The sequence below is a fragment of the Branchiostoma floridae genome, chromosome 19 (assembly GCF_000003815.2).
Source record: "Branchiostoma floridae strain S238N-H82 chromosome 19, Bfl_VNyyK, whole genome shotgun sequence".
In the NCBI taxonomy this organism is placed as follows: domain Eukaryota; kingdom Metazoa; phylum Chordata; class Leptocardii; order Amphioxiformes; family Branchiostomatidae; genus Branchiostoma; species Branchiostoma floridae.
The window spans coordinates 14,613,794-14,632,454 of NC_049997.1; the positions used below are offsets into that span (position 1 = coordinate 14,613,794).

At 39.8% G+C, this 18,661-nt stretch overlaps 1 protein-coding gene across 1 annotated transcript; it reads right to left on the bottom strand.

The window, feature by feature from the left end:
* Positions 1-573: 573 nt before the first annotated feature.
* On the bottom strand, positions 574-17,234 carry LOC118406740 (glutamine-dependent NAD(+) synthetase-like). The gene is made up of 19 exons (XM_035807038.1): positions 17,045-17,234; positions 16,604-16,664; positions 15,318-15,434; positions 13,761-13,814; positions 13,360-13,449; positions 12,652-12,703; positions 11,662-11,750; positions 11,268-11,385; positions 10,049-10,255; positions 9,290-9,463; positions 8,666-8,768; positions 7,729-7,897; positions 6,524-6,659; positions 6,137-6,243; positions 5,291-5,422; positions 4,041-4,110; positions 3,412-3,540; positions 2,625-2,801; positions 574-2,177 (listed from the first exon to the last, which is right to left on the bottom strand). Exons 1-19 carry the CDS (start codon positions 17,127-17,129, stop codon positions 2,109-2,111), a joined length of 2,139 nt encoding a protein of 712 aa, XP_035662931.1. The 5' UTR covers positions 17,130-17,234; the 3' UTR covers positions 574-2,108.
* Between the last annotated feature and the right edge of the window lie 1,427 nt (positions 17,235-18,661).

Below are 18,661 nucleotides of genomic sequence, written 5' to 3' on the forward strand. Positions count from 1 at the left end.
GTTACTACGGAGGATGATACTCAGGCTAGAATTTTCTCACTTCAGCCACAAATGATTACGTAGCATCTATAAGGGTCATACATGTAACGTTACCTCTGATAGGATGCTATATGGCAGTCTCATGTTTGGGGAGAGCAACACTTTGAACACGTTAAAGAACCCACCACACTGATTGAAAAGGGTAGGGGCCGGCCGTCCCGGTGTGAGCAGTTAAAACTTTGGTTTGAGTACCATGCTTAAGGCCCTCAACATATATTATCTAAGATTTAACGTTACCACGTAATAACAAAGAAAGAGAAAGATGATATCATAGATTTCTCACTTGCTTAGCATTTCTACCTACATTTCTACCCAAAAGAGATCTGTGTCCGGGGACATATTCTAAGTTTATAAAGAGGAAGATGAGGCTAAAAGCACACTTCAGTTCAAAAACAGAAGTAGCATCCAGACTATGATAAGCCAACACTAATAACTATATACCAAGTTCATTATTTAATAGCTAGAAGATAGTCACTTTGTCTAGTAAGGCTTGGTGTTCTCTACAACTTTGCAGTCACAAAAATGGTAAGGATCTCAAGGAAAGTATGTTTTATTTCGTTACATTTCTAAGTAAAGGAGCATGTGCAAAATTTAAACTTCTTAGGAAATGCATGTTGAACGAGACGTTAAATAGTTGCTTTTATGCATTTCTTGTTTCATTTATTGAGGTTTGAGGTATCCAATTACGTATTATGCTATCCAATTTATTGCATGTTTCCATTTTACAATCGTACATCCTGCCACTGTGCAATGGTAAAATAACACATACTAGGACAAACAGACCGGAAACAATATTACAAATTGAGAAGACGAATTTGATTCTTGAGCTGAGCTGAGCTTTATAAATCCCTGAAATCATGCAAAAGCATCAAAGTTTACACTACACCTTCCTGAGATACAGGTAAAATCATTGGTAAATATTCAGTACAAAAGGAACAAATATCTCTGAGTGTTGTGAAATGCATGTAATTGACAAGATGTGTGTCGTGTATAATTCTGCAATGCGTCAAAATACCTCACTCAAGAAATCTGAAGGGGGTTCCTGCTTCTACAATACAGTCAACTAAATTGCACAAGATAACTCAATGTGAACAGTTCAGGAACATGATTGACGGCGATAATATCTCAGTAAATACTTCCATTTTTAAGTGCCTATTGCTATGATATTCCTTTTAATAGTTATGATGATACATTCATGAGCACAAGGGCATACTGTAAATGCAGAAATGTTCGCGGTGGATAAATGTTCGCGGTTTTCGCGGTGACCACTTCACCGCGAAATTACAACCGCCGCGAACATTTTTCTATCATGGTATTAGACTGCAGTCTATGGTGTTACCACGAACTTAAATCCACCGCGAAAAGTCCTTTTTCCCGCTACCGCGAAATTAAATCCCCGCGAACTTAAATGCATTTACAGTATTTCTGAGTAGATTGCGAAAGTGCAGAAATTTTTCTTGATCATATCCATTGTTTTGTAATGATTAAAATTGTAAGTGCTATGTGACTGGACAGCTTGCATATTTTCCTTTAAAATTGTACCTTACTTGCATTTCTTTGATGACATTTCTGTACAACAAGCACCATGAGCAATTTTGCTGCATTGGTAGGTTGCCCAAAAAAGGACCAAGACTTCCCTGTGAACAGCAAACTGTGTTGACACTATTATTTTGTGACACACTCATTGTCAGCTCTTGCTCAACCTTTGAAAGTAGGGTCATGGCAAATTTTAAAGTTGGCATCATTTTCATAAAAGGTACTAACAGAACTGTTAAATTGTACAAATTCCTCAATGTATATAGCAGCTTTTCTTCACATTCATCATAAAGATTACAGGTACAGTACAGAAAAGGAAGTTACAACCAGAACTAAAATTATGGTTACATCATTAATTGTACATACATGTAGTACTTTGAAATACAAACATGCCTATTCACGTACAAGACAATCTGCTTTCCGATCCTTGCATGTACATGAACCTCTATCAAAGTAAAACATATTCAGTATTCCATGGATCCTTTTAAAGTATACTCATTCAAAGACTACTCTTCCTAATTTTTAAATTTACATCAATCCTGAGATGATGAGGCAGGTTCCCCTGTGTTGGAGGTAGGCTTGGTTTTCTCCAGTGTCTCAACCTGAAACAAAAACAACATGTCATCAGTCAACATGGTCATGACTAAAAGTGGTCAGTGGTTCTTTAACTGATTTTTCTGACCTGGCCATTAGTAGCATCAAATGGAAAAGTGGCTTAGCCACATGATTAATTCCTGTAAATTCTATATATTTTGAAATCTTAGGAGGTGGTTTTATTTTCACTGTGACCTTTCTATCACAAATTCATGTGTCATGTGTTCCTTTTCAATGGATTTTCAGATAAAGTCTCTACACGTGTTACTTCCATACTACAGAAATGTTTCAAACATGAATTTCAAACACTGCAAAAAGGCTCCTTTTCCTTTATACAGCAAAATAAAAACACCACAAAAGTAAATAAAATTTACAGTCTTTCATCTGCGTGCAGGATGAGGAATCTATGACAGAATGGAGATTCCTTTATGAACAAACAAACAAACAGGTCTCACCTGTTTGTCTATCGCCCTGAACTGCCATGTCCACGCCACATTGTACAAGAACTGCCGCAGGTCAAAGCGATTGTCGTCGGGGCTGTAGTTTTCTGCGTGGAACGACGGAGTCAGGGTTGTCATCTTGTGACGATTGATCGAGTAGGACCTAAAGAAATGTTTCACTTTGGCTGCAACCTGCAATTAAAGTGGAGAAACAAAATCAACATGAATATTTATTAAAAGTTACTCCCCAAAAGCTAATTGCAAGTTATAAGACAAAAACAGTGAATACTAATGCTATATAGACATATGACTAGTCTTATAAGTGCTAACTGAGTCTCTAAAATTTAACTCATTAGTTTCTTTCTTGAAGAAAATAAAAGACAAAATACACATTGTACCCAATTCTTCTGTTAATCTGTCACTTTTGTGTTGTTAAAAATATAGCCTATAGTTTTTGTCTGTACAATACTTGAAAAAATTTGATTTTTTCGGGCCAAAAATATACAATGTACTATGTAAGACAAGGGCTGCCTCCAGCTTTAAATTCTGTTCCATTAATTGGGAGTCTATGTTGTTGATTTTTTTTTTTAAATCTGTCGTTTCAAGCTAAAGCAAATAGATTTTCATCAATTTCATGTTACACATGTATGAAGCTCAGATTTATTTTGACAGAAGTTTCTCCATCACAACAAGCAAATTTCCATCCTAGGACAAAGGGACAGGTCCTGGTGACAGCCCTGTGCACGACCTTAGAAAATACTTTCCAAAGCAACGCCTATTTGCAAAAAGTTCTGATACAAACCTGTGCAGGGCTACATGTGTTCTTCCATGTGTGGATGAGTTTACAGAACATGCTGTAAGGTCCACACTTCATCATCTTCCTCAGGCGACCATATATGGACAGTTCTTCATACGTCATCCCCATGTCCTCCTGCGGTAAACAAGGGTTAATAGAAATACATGAAGTATATTATACTGTAGGACACCCTTTGTTCATGTTCTTAACCTTCCTCGTGTTAAATCATCTGTTTATCGGAACTGAAGCTAATAATACGGTATTACCAGTAGCATGCTAGCCTAGGTACCATACAATCTTTACCAGGGCTCCTTGTACTCGCTGCCCTAAAAAAACTCAAGACCGAGTAGGCCTAACCATGCCCAGGCGATTTTTAAGGCAGCGAGTGCAAGGTGCCCTGGTAGAAATCGGATGTTAACCAGGCTATTATTAGTATGCTACATGCCTGCTTTTTTTTACCAATATGGCAGCTTCTACAAACAATTAGCACTTTTTGATATATAGTCTTAGATACATGTAATGATTTACTTGATATAGCATTTGCGACATGTCCCAAAGATTTCAAAGTGTCAAAATTTAAAAAAGATGAGAGGGACAAATAAGATTGCCATGAATGCATTGACTGCACTACAAACCTCATCAGTTTGGGCAATCTGGCCTTCAGCAAGAGGCTCGAGTTCAGCTGTTGGTGGAGCGCCGTATATTCTGGAAGAAAAAGGAAGGAAAAGCCTTATACATTACTAATATTTTTGGGTACAACAAGTCGAATTTTCATCTTCATATCTGTCATACAGGTAGCGTATAAAGCCTTTAATTCATAGGAAGCAAATATTAATTAATGGCTATTCATTTGTCTTAAATTCAAGTAATATCAGTCAATACAATTCAACCATAACATGCGTCGATGAAGGTTACACACCTAGATGATAAGATATGCCAAATGGAGCATTTACTCAAGCAACTGGATATGATTTTGGAAACGGTCAGACGGAGGGAGGACAACTTGTAAAGGTGTTGATACACCTGTTTTGTCCTCCCTTCCACTTGTTTTTGCATGTGGTGAATTCAAATAAAGAAATAAAGAAATAAAGACGTTTCAGGTAGAATGCACTACCTTTCGTCAGTGACCTAAAACGCTGTTTCCAACATCATATCCAGTTGCTTGAGTAATTGCTATTTGGCCGACCTCCTGGCATGTACATGTGCTTGGTTTTGCCTTGTCTCACTACCGTTTGAACTTTAAACTATGGAACATTGACAACTGGGATTAGGGGTGTGTACGGTACACTGTACCGATACAGTACCGGTACAATCAATTAGGTACAGATACAAAAATACCGGAACCCTGGTGTACAGGTACTGGACCTGTATCTAATTAGTGCAAGCCAGGCAGGATAACAGGTCAGGGGATGGCCACTTTGACAGTTAAAATTACTGTGAAATCACCATAGCAGTCTCTGAGCCCCAGTGAGGGAAAAACAACAAGGGTCAAATTTTTGTTGCATAGGATAAGTAAGTAAGTAATGTGTCTACCATAATAAACACGTTTTTATTGGTTCATTCAAACATGCTTTAACCCTTTTAATACATTGTTTTGCCGTTTTAACATAATATAATATTATGATATAATATTCAATGCCATGCATTTAGGTCCGGACTCATTAGGTCTGGACCTGTACCTAAACCTCTGGATTCGAATCCGGACCTGTACCTAAACGTGGGTTTAGGTACGCATCCCTAACTAGGATGCCATGATTGTTTCATGGTAAACACAAAGACCAGTATATCTTGGGTGCTTATTTTTACCTTATGCAACTCAGAACCATTCAACTGTACCAATGTGACCTGAATGATCAAATAGAAGTGTATTATATGTAGAACTTACTCCTCGAGCGCAGTGAAGCCAAACTTGTCCACACAGAAGCGTATGAAGGCCCTCAGGTCAGTCTTACTGATCCCACCTATGGGGTTAATGTCAGCGCTGGAGCAGTCATACTTCGTCATGTAGCCTCGGAGACTATAAAAAACAAATAATGAAAAACATTATGTAGAGACTTTAAAAAAAGACATATTCATGAACAATGAAACTAAAAAAAGTAATAAATTAGAGATATAGACCAGGTCACATACGTTGCACAATCATCGTATGATCACCGTTTGATCACAAACTTAAAGCGTTCTTGGGATAGCAAGGTTGGATAAGTCCACTAGTTTGATTGTCCCGGGCAAGTGAAAGTGCCGATCGAGCAAGCGCATGTCCGACCTTGCTTGCACTTGCCCAAGAAGACAAGTGAATTTTAAAAAACTTGCCCAGCCCTGGATAGTAATGCATGTGTCCTGTAAAGTTCGGATGTCTTGCTTTGGTAAAAGCTGTTTTAAACACTTGTCTGTGGTTGGTTCTCTCAAAGTTTGCTTTAAATTTCTAAGGCATCAGAATAGCACAACGTCCTATGACTAATCTCTTCTAAGTGATTTAGAATCAAAACCACAATTAACTATTACTGTTACAGTTGGCACATTGGCTACAATGATAGTTTGTTGGTACTAAAAAGTCTTCTATTCCATGTCTAACTGCCACTAAACTAAAAGAAAAAGGTATTATACTATGTACTAGGTACTATACTGAAGCTTTAGGCTCATTGATGTTGAAGCCAAATATAGTGAAAACTCCATTCAATCTATCTCTGTACTACAGAACTAAAGAGGGTGTGTATGTAGGAGATCTGTATACCTCTCATCCACATTAGAGGAACCCAGTACCAGTAGGCCCCCTGGTCGACCTTGTGCCCACAGGGACAACTGGGCAAACAGGTACGCCAGCACCATTCGTAAACGGGCCTAAAAATATACATTTGAAAAAATTATACGTTAGTGGACAAATATTTCACATAAGTTACACAATATCACACAATGTGTGTTGCTTAATAGTCACAGTCACCACATATCTTAATGTAAAGCTCTACATTTAGAGGAATCTTTGGAATTTGCTGTCTCTGCAAACTGTACATTCAACAGCTTTTTCCATACATGTAGAATGACTTGCATGTTGAGTGACAAAACGGTCCTCAAATTACAAAGCAAATGTCTCAAAACGTCTACAAAAACTCCAATGTGTTACCTGTACATTCTGTAGAGCTAGGTTCTCTCTAGGACTGCCGCCGTGAACTTTGAACTTCGGTACAACAGCGGTGACTGCTGTGAATATGCCGATCACCGCACTGACAGCTGTGTCGATCTGGATAGAGTGGTGACAGCTACACATGTACAGCAAACAGAATTACATTAAGACTTCTACATTGTATCATGCTCTTATTTTGCAATTAGCTATATGTTTATTGTTTATTCTCAGGCACTGTGGCCCATAAAGACAAACGATGTGTTAAAAAACAATAATCTACTACACGTATAACTATGCCAAGTTGGACTTTCTTTGGATAGGGGTACTAATTTACAGAACTAAAAAGGTTACATCACATGCCTGAAAGGTGATTGGCCAACTTCTTGATGGCTTAAATTTTTTAGTACCTTCAAATTTCTAAGTACAACTTAATATATTATATTGAATGACTGCTTGAGCTCTTTAAAAAGTGACTGTTAGACCAAATGTTTGTTTTCAAAGTTGTATATATGCGCCACCTAGCGATTCATACAGGATACAACACAGTGTATATTGCATTCCGTATCAACAAAAGTATACAAACAACAATGTACCAACCAAAGGTCTGATCACCGTCTTGCATTGTCATAGTGCGCCACCTGGCAATTCAAAGAAGTACTGGACAAGGTACAATGTACTTCTCCTAAACACGGTTGTGTGTACCACCTAGTGATTCTACAAGAATAATGCACAAGATACTTCTCCTAAACAATGATGTTTGGGCCACCTGGCAATTCACACAAAAACTGCACCAATTACTAGTACCTATAGCCTGGGTACCATTCAGAAAGTAGTTTACTCTTGTTACTTCTCGCTCTGACATTTATCATACACTATAAACAGTCCCTTCTCTGTTGTTCCGTGTGGGAACCTTGACCACGTTATGTCTGAAATGAGAGGGTGCTGATTGGTCCCTTCAGCAACCAAAAGGCCTCCGTCCACTTGCGGGAGGGTCTGTTGTCATCAAACGAGCGCTCTAGAACCCATTCTTAATTTGCTCATTAACTGACGTTAGCACCAAATGGTTTGAATGTGCAAGTCTCCAGACAAGTAGTAGAAACGAACATAGGAGCGAACTACTACCCAGATGGTACCCAGGCTAACAAACCTAACCATTGAGATATAATAATAACATAAGGAGGAACACAAAACAATTGTTCACGTACCTGCCGATTTGCTCCGCCAACAGCCGCGCCCTGTTTCTGGTGACCTCTGAAGAGTTTTCACTGGCCATATAACAGGTAACGAAGATTCTTCCTGCAAGTTCCTGGGGATCCTGTGGGACGTAGTCAGGATTTCCGACTACCCTCCTCACATCTGTCAGGACCTGGGCATCTGGAAGAAAAGTTTGTGGTGTTTCAGTGCACTATTGTGGGTTCTGGACCTACTGACAGATCAATACTAAACTTACATCTCCAATGAGATCTCTTAAGTGTCACTGACAAAACATAACAGATGTTGTCTGAAACATCTGACTGTTTCAAAAATCATATCTAGTTGCTTGTGATGAGTAACTGCTTTTGGCATGGATGTTTAACTGTCATAGACATATTTTTCACAATTGGTTATAATGTCAATAGGATAAGAATCTGTGCAAGACTGCAGATGGTCAGGAAAAATCCACTTACAATGGTTACATTATGTAAAACAGTACTAAGTCAAAAGTAAATGGCTGATACATAATTATTTTTTATACATCTTTATTATTTTTCTTTTAGCAATCTGCTTTTCATTCTGTTACCATATACATGACATATACCTTTCTGACATATGTTTTTTCTTACACTTTGTGTTACAACATAGTTTCAAGGTCACACAGTTACACTTGGAGCCCAAATCTATGTACGATCTGCCCCAAGAGCTACCTAGCACTCAAAAGTCATGACTGTAGCAGGTCCAGAATGCAAGATACAAAAACTGGAAGTTCCTTAGAAAGCTTCTAGTTGGCCCATTATAATTATCAAACTTGACCTATTTTTCTGACCCCCACCAAATTACTAAATACCATAAGGCTCCATCCAAAGCTTCTCATGTTGTCCTCTCAACTGACTGACACACAAATGTAACAAATGTTAACAGAACTAGAGTTATACTAGTCCTTACCTCCATTGGTAACAGCCTGACAGACCAGGTGACACATTGATGCCACGATACAGGCTGTGGAGGAACTGTCAATACCTCCACTCAGCGGCAGGAAGAAACCTCCCTACAAAATAAAACAGAAACATACATGTACATTTAGTTAAATAATGAAAATCCATTTAAATAATGGATATCCAGTCTTTGATTATACTGCTGCTTGGGTCCCTGACACAGGTAGGCAGCAGTCGGCTAGTCTTCACACTGTGCTTCCATGCGGCTCTGTCCAGTCGGTTCACCCCTGTTAGACCGCACATTTTTATGTCTCTCCTAACACATTCCATCCAGGATTTCCTTGGTCAACCACAACCTCTGTTGCCTGACAATTTCAAAAAAGAGAAGTTTCCAACATTTGATTTGAACACTGAGAACAAACATCACTGTCTTAAATGTTGGTGATCAAATTGTTGTGATGATGAAGTTCTAGCAGTTGACTAGTGACTGTGGAACTTGCCGCATTTTTACAATGATTGTTGAAAACTCACATCATCAACCAGCTATATAATAAGCCTACAGCCTGATGAAAGACTATGAGGCAACCTTTACCCTTACCTCTACCTTTACCTCTACCTTATCAAGTTTACATACCTGCCCACTTCTCCTGAGGTAGTCCCAGAGCCAGCAGGCAGGGCCTAGCGATATCTCCTCCTCTGGACTGTGGTACCGCCATTCCACGGGCTCGTACGATGGCAGGAAGATGTCATCGTCTTTAGACAAGGAGAAATCTGTCCTGACCCTGGGGTAGGGCTCCGATTGGGCGGCCTGTGGTGAAGTGAAATCATCATCATCATCTATAGTAGCATGGTATCCACCCTACTCTTAGCCTGGGTTCCATCCGGATAGTAATTCGCTCCAGCATTTATCATATAGCCATATAAAGTTGTTTCTCACTCTGACATTTATTTTACACTATATACAGCCGCTTCTCTGCTATACTGTCTGGGAACCTTGACATCTTGTATAACACAGGCTTTCATCCAAGAAATAGAATGCACCATGCCCATCGATGCTATTTATGAAATCACAGTTGCAAGCGAGTTCTTTTTCAAATTTTTCTCGAATTGATGTTCTTAAAGAATAAAGTTGTTGGTGCAGGTTGAAACAACATGTCAAATTTTATCCTTATTATGAGTAGCTTGGCAAATAAATTGATATTTTCCAACCTGGGTATGACAAATAAAATATAACACGGTGTATTTTGTATCACCCTTGGTCCCAGCATTCCCACAGGTCAAATCGGTTTTCAGCCATCGGGCGATCTGACCCGCGGTCGGGCTGGTACTAGTACTTTGGCTGATACAGAATACACCATACAGAATAGAATGTAAAATAAGTCCTCCTACTCACAGCCCGTGCTCTTGAGGCAAAGTTCCCTCTGTAACTCCTGACATCCTCCAGGTCTAGTGTAGCAGTGAGGACCTCTACCTCATCCAGCGAGAACTGCGAGCCTTGCACAACAAAGCTGCCATTGATAGCAATCATTGCGCAGCCGTCGTAGTACAGGCGGTCTCCGTCACAGCCTTTCTGGTTCGCAAACAAGTAGATCCCTCCACACTGTAGTATACAACAGTAATGTAATCAAAATAAAGAACTTGAGTAATACCTACATCAGGGCTCGAAATACTTTTTTCTGCATACCTGCACTGGTGCAGGTCACATTTAGAATTACCTGCACCAGACAAATTTTACCTGCACCACTCTGAATCTAGGAAGTATGGATCACAATAGAATTTTTGAGGAACCATTGCTATTTTTCCTTCATAATTTATAGGTGGTAAAAGTCAATGCAGCTAATAACAATCCATATACACCTACATCATAGGACATTTATGTATAAAACCCAGTACTTGGACCAGTGCAGATTAGGTGCAGGTAGGCACCAGAAATACCTGCACAGCTCCAATTTTAGCTGCACTAACCTGCATATGCAGGTAATATTTTGAGCCCTACTACATGCAGGTGACAAGTGTAATAACATGGTTAAGGGTTGTTGACTTAGAATCTAAAGGTTCTGGGCTAAATCCCTAGAAGGTCCCAATACCACACCTTTGGGAACCCACATTTTCTCACTTCACTTAGGAGAGCAACACCTCAGACAACTTCAAATACGTACCAAACATATAAAAAAGATTAGAATTCGTTGTGTGAGTGGATTCAACCTTATAGTTTTACAAAACTTGTGTGATATGACTTCATATAATTAAAGGGGATAATGCCTGATGTACAAAGGGGCTAATAAACTTGCAATGTGGACGTGCTAACTTAACTAAGTATCTAAGACCTGCTCAGAAAAGTCATACCTTCAGGTACCAGGTTTATCAACCTAGGAATGTTCACAAATTTGTTTTCTAATGGAGTTGTCATTGCCAAGAAGTACAGTACAGGTAACCTCATTAGATAGCTTAAAACTGGGCTTGCAGCTAGACATGCAAAAGTTAGGTGTGACAGGTTCTTCAGTGTAATATAACCAGCTATTGCTGCAACTACTTGCCTTTTACAAACCGATACAGAAGCTTAATACAGAAGAGCCGTTATACTGGCTAAAGATACAGTGATTAATGTTGACCTTGGCAGTTGCGGACTTGACCAGGTCTACTCGTACATAAGCCTTCCTCAGACTGAAGTGACTCCCGCTGGCGTTGGTGAAGATTTCTACTCCATCCAGACTCTGTGCAATATGGGAACTACAAAATAAACAAACAATAAAGGTTACAAAAAACACCTTGGCGACCTACCGGTTAATCATTTAAATAATACCATTGCCAGATGTGGTCAAACACATTTGAAACATCTATAAAGACTATTTTCTGTCCCTTAATATGCCTCCGACTAAGAGGTGCAGCAAAAATTTCACTATTCCACATCAGCTAAAGCATGGATTCTACAAAGTTGTGTACGTACCCTAGGCACATACACCAGTCTAAGCACTATAGCTACTACTTTACATCTAGGACATATACCTGCTTGGTGCCCATAGTTCCTCACAAGTCTCACTACCAATACAGGTATCCCGGGTGGAAATTACTGCATCTCCGAATGGAACGGTTTTCTGAGGAAGCAAATGTACATTTGCCATCAGAAAAAAGTGTGACAATGTTGCTCAATGTAGTACAACATAGTTTTTAAGAAAGCAACAGTATGTCAAATGTCAGTAGCCATAAATTGAATATTGAAACAGGCAGATATTACAATGTAGCCCCTGACCAAAGGTTCTGTCCTTTCTGTCCAAAACATATTGAAGATGGATTTCACTTTTTAATGGAATGTTCTAGATACGCTATTTTATGTAATGAGCTATTCACATTTCTCAAATCCAGTACAGTAACAGCAGATTTCAAAAGACTTGATGCTACAGACAGATTTGTAAATATCTTTAGATGCCACAACTCCCATAATGCAAAGATAGGCAAATATATCGAAGACTGCTTTGCTATTAGAAAGAGTAATGAAACTCATGATTAGCCCAACTCGATTGTAACACTATATCAAAGACTTGTGTTAGCCCTTCTTGTTATGTCAATTAGGATATCAAGTCTTATTCTATACACCTATTTTGTACTTTGTGTAACAGTCGTTGCCATACATTGTACCATGTACAAATGTCGAGCAATAAAGTTCTTCTGTCAAATATTTAGCCCCGAAAAATAACAGAGTCTTAAATAGTTTGGCTTAGACCCCTTTCAACTAGATGGTAAATGCTGAGCAGCTGTACAGCTATTTGCGTCTTTCATGTCATTATTGTAACCTTTTGTTATTAGTTTTATTCTTATTGTCTGTGTCATTACTTCTGCATATTTGTTCAAGGAGAAGACCTGGATTGTTGCTTTTTGTCTCCATCCTCATTAGATGAATGTGAATAAATTTTTAAAAATACATATGTTTAACATGTAATGTACCATAGCCTAATGTATCATGCACACAGGGAACTACACTAGAGATGGCTGACTCACCTGTCCTGTTATGGAACTGATCATCCTGGGTAGGAAATATTCCTCCACCTGTCTATGGCGGCACAAGGTTACTAGATATTAGATATCAGTATATACCAGTATAGATGGTTAACCTAACACAGATATGACATGATGAACATTAATACACAATTTAATGTACAAATAAGATCCATTAGTAGCTGAGATTGGTACTCAAATTTCACACACTTTTTTAATAATATACAACTCAACAAGTTCTTTTAAGTAGTCAGGGCTCGAAATTCATTTTGGGGATTAGGTGCACTGGTGCACCCAGCTTAAAAAATTGGGTGTACCAAAGAAAAATTGCGTGCATCGTCGTCGTCGTTTACTTAAATCACTTTTAATTAAGTAATAACCTAATAATAAACTTTAGTTACAAGCTATCAAAGTCTTAAACAAGTACCATGACAGACATTCTTATTATCTTTCTAACACTTACATGTCAAGAATATGATGTATACAAGTATACTTTGATATCTTTACCTACATAAACCTAAGAAAATATTTGGGTGCACCCTGTGCACCCACAGAAAAAAATTGGGTGCACAGCTCCAATTTTGGGTGCACCTGCACATGCACCCAGTATTTCGAGCCCTGAGTAGGCAAATGAAAAATGAACCATAGAACCTAAAATGGAAAAGGTGTGGCCTGGGTTTTCATGAGATTGAGAGTATTAATTAGACATACCTTAGCTTCATCCACCGAGTGAACCACCTTTCTTCCCTGTAGTTTCCATCGTTACACAGATGCATCTTGGGACGAATGAGGAGAATCTTCCTGTAAGAGTGATGAACATATGTCAACATATTCCTGGAGGAAAGGGGCTCCGCCCCTGAGCAGTTGCTAAAAACATTTTATTTATTCATGCCTTTAGCTTGTCTAAACACCAATCGTATAGCCCCACCCACCTCTGACAAAATGTAGAAATGCAAATAATTAAAGGACATGCAGGTACTCTCCCATTGGTCAAATTGCTTTATTGCTGTTCTGTCATTAGTAGAACTGTTGATTGGTATGGACTGTGATTTGAGTGTCATGTAATTAACATTTTTATCTTTGATACTAGTAGTATCAGTTTCCACACTTACTTGTTCAAGAAGATGACTCTGCAGTTGTAGAGCACATTCTTATGCATGATGGGCCTGTGGGATGTAAGAAATCATTAACGGGCTCCTAAGTTCATGGTGAGAGTATTCAATGAGTGCTCTAAAAAGTCCTCCCTCCAATCACTATTCCTTGAAATGCATAACAATTTGTTGGAACCCTTTATACATGTACATATAGTCTCCAAGCAGACCCTACGGTGCCTTAGAAATAGTATCAAAGCTGGCAAAGGAGTATAGCCGGCCAAAGGGAGATAGCCGGCTAAGGGAGTCAAACGGGCACCGGAGGTCTGCCTGCACTGAAACAGGGTGGAGCGTTTCTATTCAACAATGGTGTCGCTGCCCCACCCTGTTGTCAAGTGCTAATTACTTTACGAGCGACTTACACTGGACGAAGTCAGTGATAGCGCGCACTTCCCAGCGGTAGGTTCGCGCCAAATGGCGCCGGATTGAAAAATTTGACAGCATCGCAACGTAATAGAACAAGCGCCACAATACATAAAATATTTAGTTTAAAATCGATTTGAAGTCTGAAAATAATGCTAAACAAACTACAAATTTCGATATACATATATAATAACACCAAACTAACGTTATGAGTTTTAAAAACATGCCGCCTGATCGTAATCCTCTCTGTTATGTTTGGATGCGGTAGAAAGAACCACAACAAGCCAAGCGCGCTGCCATTTCTGTCTCCTGAAAGTTTATTTCTATTTCGTTCTGCGATTTTGTAATTTCGTCCGGCAAAAACTGCGTCAAGGACCAGATGTTTGCTCCCGGCTAGCAACTATGGCTTGCATTGGTAGCATAGGGATTTCCCCTGACCGGTAGCGATGCCGACAAAGACATCCTTGCCTTCCAGAGTGGCCAAAATGGAATCGAGCTGTGCTTTCTTCGGCTCGAATCCCCATACATCGTGGAAAACACGATGGCCTCCATTGTTGCCGGCATTTTAAATCTGCCGGTAACGGTCATCGTAGGTGACCCGTGACGTGACTTCCCGTGAGACGGTGCAGGGGCGCACGAGCCATCCCAGGCCGGGAGGGCAATTAACACCTACTCGGCAAGCACAGTTTAATAGGCAACAAATAGATGCTAATAGCGTCAGATCAGCCCGACTGAGGGCAGACCCTGGTGCCGGTATACCAAGTCCCTGGCCAGCTTTGATACTATTTCTAAGGCACCGTAGGGTCTGCTTGGAGACTATGTACATATACATTTGTGCCAGTTTAGAGATATATTTGTCATAATCTGGATGCTAACAGGGGTCTTCTCCAAAGGTCAACTAATCAGACAGGCTGATAGAAACAGGCCAATGCTCAGCACACTTGGCTGGATAAATCACCCCTAAGGCGACCAGAGGAGAATGGTGACCAGGTAAGTTCAAGTCCCAAACAGTACGGTGACCGTTGCGGCCTATGACCACATTCTACCAAACAAAACTGAAGTAGGGTGAAATTTTATCCAGCAATAGAATAGAAAGCATCATTTCAGCAAAATCAAGTCCTGGCAAAAATAGATTTATGAATTCACAGTACTTACATGCCTACATCACAGATGATGTCCTGAGTAACAGGAGACTGTAGCAGCATGGCCAACACCTCATAACTGTGCAGGAGGGTGTCACCCTCGTAGAAATGGTCGTAACAGCCATAACCACTGGGGAAGGGATACATTTAGAATTGTCATCATTATTCGGTGTTTTGTACACATAGAATACAACACCGGGTATTCCGTATCACCCAAGTACAGACCGGCCGCGGGTTGGATTGCCCGAAGGCCGGAGGGACATCTGACCCGCAGGAGAGCTGGGACTGAGGCAATACAGAATACCCCATGTTGTATTTCATTTATATCATGCCAACCCAAGCAAACTCAAGTTTATTGCAAAAAAAAAAGAGCAAAAGACACCAATGCATGTAGTGTGTAAATGTCAATATTCAGACGAAAGAACCGGGCAAACTGACAGCCGTTGAAATTTTGGACAGCAGCGCAGCGAGTTCCAATCGTTTGAATCGAAATATGGAGCCCCAGCAGGCTGTCCTGTGTACTGTAAAATATGGCCCGGGCAGAGCACTGATATTGAACTTAAAATTAAGTTAAATACGGCAGACAGTTTATTTATTGAGATCTACCACATTTGTGGAAGGAATGACATAACAGGTGACTATCACCTTTTCAAGATGTCAACCCAAAGACCAGACTGTACGATTTGATCCACGTAAGTGAGGCCGGTTATTTAATAATAATGTGCACGAGGTGTGCCTCTCCTCAAACATGGGACCTCCGTTTAACGTCCTATCTGAGGGAAAACCCTAATTCGAGCCAGGTACTCATTTCCATCCGAGTGAAGTGAGGATTTAGTCGACTAATTTAAAGTGCCTTTCCCGAGCACAATAGATCAGTGACATAGAGCAGATTTAAAATCCGGAACTCTGGGTTCCAGGCCAAACATTCCACCGCCATCCCACCACAATACCATGCTCCACTGTTGCAGAAGTGAAACACTTTATTTTGCACCAGTCCTGTTTGCACTAATAAGCCTTCTCCAAGAGTCTCACATGTGCGGCGACAGGAATTCTAGGTAATATGTCAAAGGGTAAGACACAAAAAAAGTAAACAGTCTTTGTCTTTACCATTGTTTTGATTTGCATAACAATATCGAGACAGGTTTTGTTTTCTTTTTGTGTGCCCAAGGAGGTTATTGGTGTGCCTTACCCTTTGACATATTACCTAGAATTCCTGTCGCCACACTTGCGTCCTGACTAATTATTTGTGAGAAGGCTTATTCACCAAGGTGCATTGTAAACTTGAAGCTTCACACTCACCATATCTCCAACTCTGAACCTAATCTGTAGGCTGCTTTCTTCTCCTTAGCAATTTCAATACCTGAAAGATAGGAATGTTCCTTCATAACTCTTCACGTTCAACACGCAACTAATGAAATACAGTAACGTTATGATGGAATAAAAAAAGTAATAATCATTCTCCTTCAACCATTTTGTTTGCAAAAATTAATAGTGCTCGCGAAATTAAATAACAGTTGATATAACGTCGACCACGTTAATCAGCCTCATTACTCATAATGGGTACCTACTGGCTGGCAAAATACACCTGGTGATTATTATCATTATTATTATTATTAATGTTTACATGTTGAATACAAAGTCTACCTGAGTTGGGGGAGGGGGGCGCACAGTTTATCCTAAAAATTACCACGAAAATAAAGGTTTGAGGACGTTTAATTAACATTAAAGAGAAAAATTCACTTTTAAGTATCCTCTTTGAGTTTCCCTCGAAGTCCATGGCCCACTGGTTGAGGGAACATGTCGCTAAAGTCACTTTTCTCCCCATTTTGTCGAAGTTTTCGCGTGTTGCTAATGGAGCCGAAGAGCACTGTGTACGTCCGCAACCTTTGACCTATAAAGTAGTACTTTAAAAAAAAGAACGTAGCTTTGTTATACTTCAAAAAGTTCTCTGATCAGCAATAACGCCAAATTTACTACCAGTAGAATCAGCTCTGTAAATCCAGTACAGATAAATATTTGTCTGCCCAGTGGGCGACGCAGTAATATTAATGCGCGTGACCTAGCCACAACTTCTGCCTCTTTGTTTAGCTGCAGTTCTACTTCATTCCGCTAAGTGGTGTCCATGTACCGTAGCTTTTCAAAATCGAAACTTTGCCGGTTTGAAGATTTCACTTTAATTACAACGTCCAATAAAGCACCCTAGCAGGCTATGAGAGGAGTTAATATGCGGGCTTACATTTGTATGGGGATTAATATGTATTCATTAGTAGAATTGCGTCAAAGAAAATAAAGTTTTCGATAGAATTCTAATTTCTTTCCAATTACCGATGATGAAGGAGAAAAGGTGGATGAAGACCATGCGACATGTCACTCTAACGTCTACTAGCATTGGGAAGCAGGTTAAAAGAAACGACACCTAGCGACTGAAAGATCACAAACAACAAACACGTCGGTCACTCTGAAAGACACACGACTGGATATCTGCATGCTCTTTGATGATAACATGTGGACGATGTGCAAATTACTTATAAAACCATTATGTTCATAGCACTAAACAAGACAAGTTTACTATGCAATGCCATGTATTTTAGGTCTCTTGGTGAACAGGATAAGTTACAGACCTTAAGTTGATAATACCCCTGTCACATTACCCATGATCTTCGGGCGTATCGATGGAAGATCGGCCATATTTAAGATCAACAGAGAGTTGTGCGTATTTTTCACCTGAAAACCGTCCCTGTCACATATAAGCCATACTTTGTACCTTGTACAATTGTTGTGCAATAAAGTCATTATTACAAGCGAGGTTCGGGCGATCGCCGCAGAATCGTCGTCCGATCGGTTTTCGCCAAATGTGACAGGGGTATAAACATTGGGCAGGCTATTGTCTGTTTTTGATTCATGCCGGGTTTCAACCAGATAAAACTTTCTTTACACATATACACACTATGATCATGAAATGACATAAGGTCGATGAGAGTAGCAAAACATTGTCTGGATTCTGCCGTTCTAAGTTTGTCATTTCACCCGTCCCATAATTCTGTGAATTTTGATAAATAAATGAATAAAGCCGAAATGCGCGATCCCTTTTTCTCACTCTTGGTTTTAGGATTCTTTTAGGACATCTGAAATTAGGCTCTCCTTTGGCTAATATGCGCGCGTGGCATGGTTATTTTTGGAACGCTGTAATAAAAAAAAACATTAATCATAAGTAAGAAAGTTCCACACCTTTATACCTATCACCAGAAATAACTCACCCATTTCTTTTGTCACGATCAGGGCTCAGTTGGAAACATCACTACTCTTGATGTGGGGCGTCAACGTCCGGACTTGAACGAGAGCCAGGCACCCAGCGGG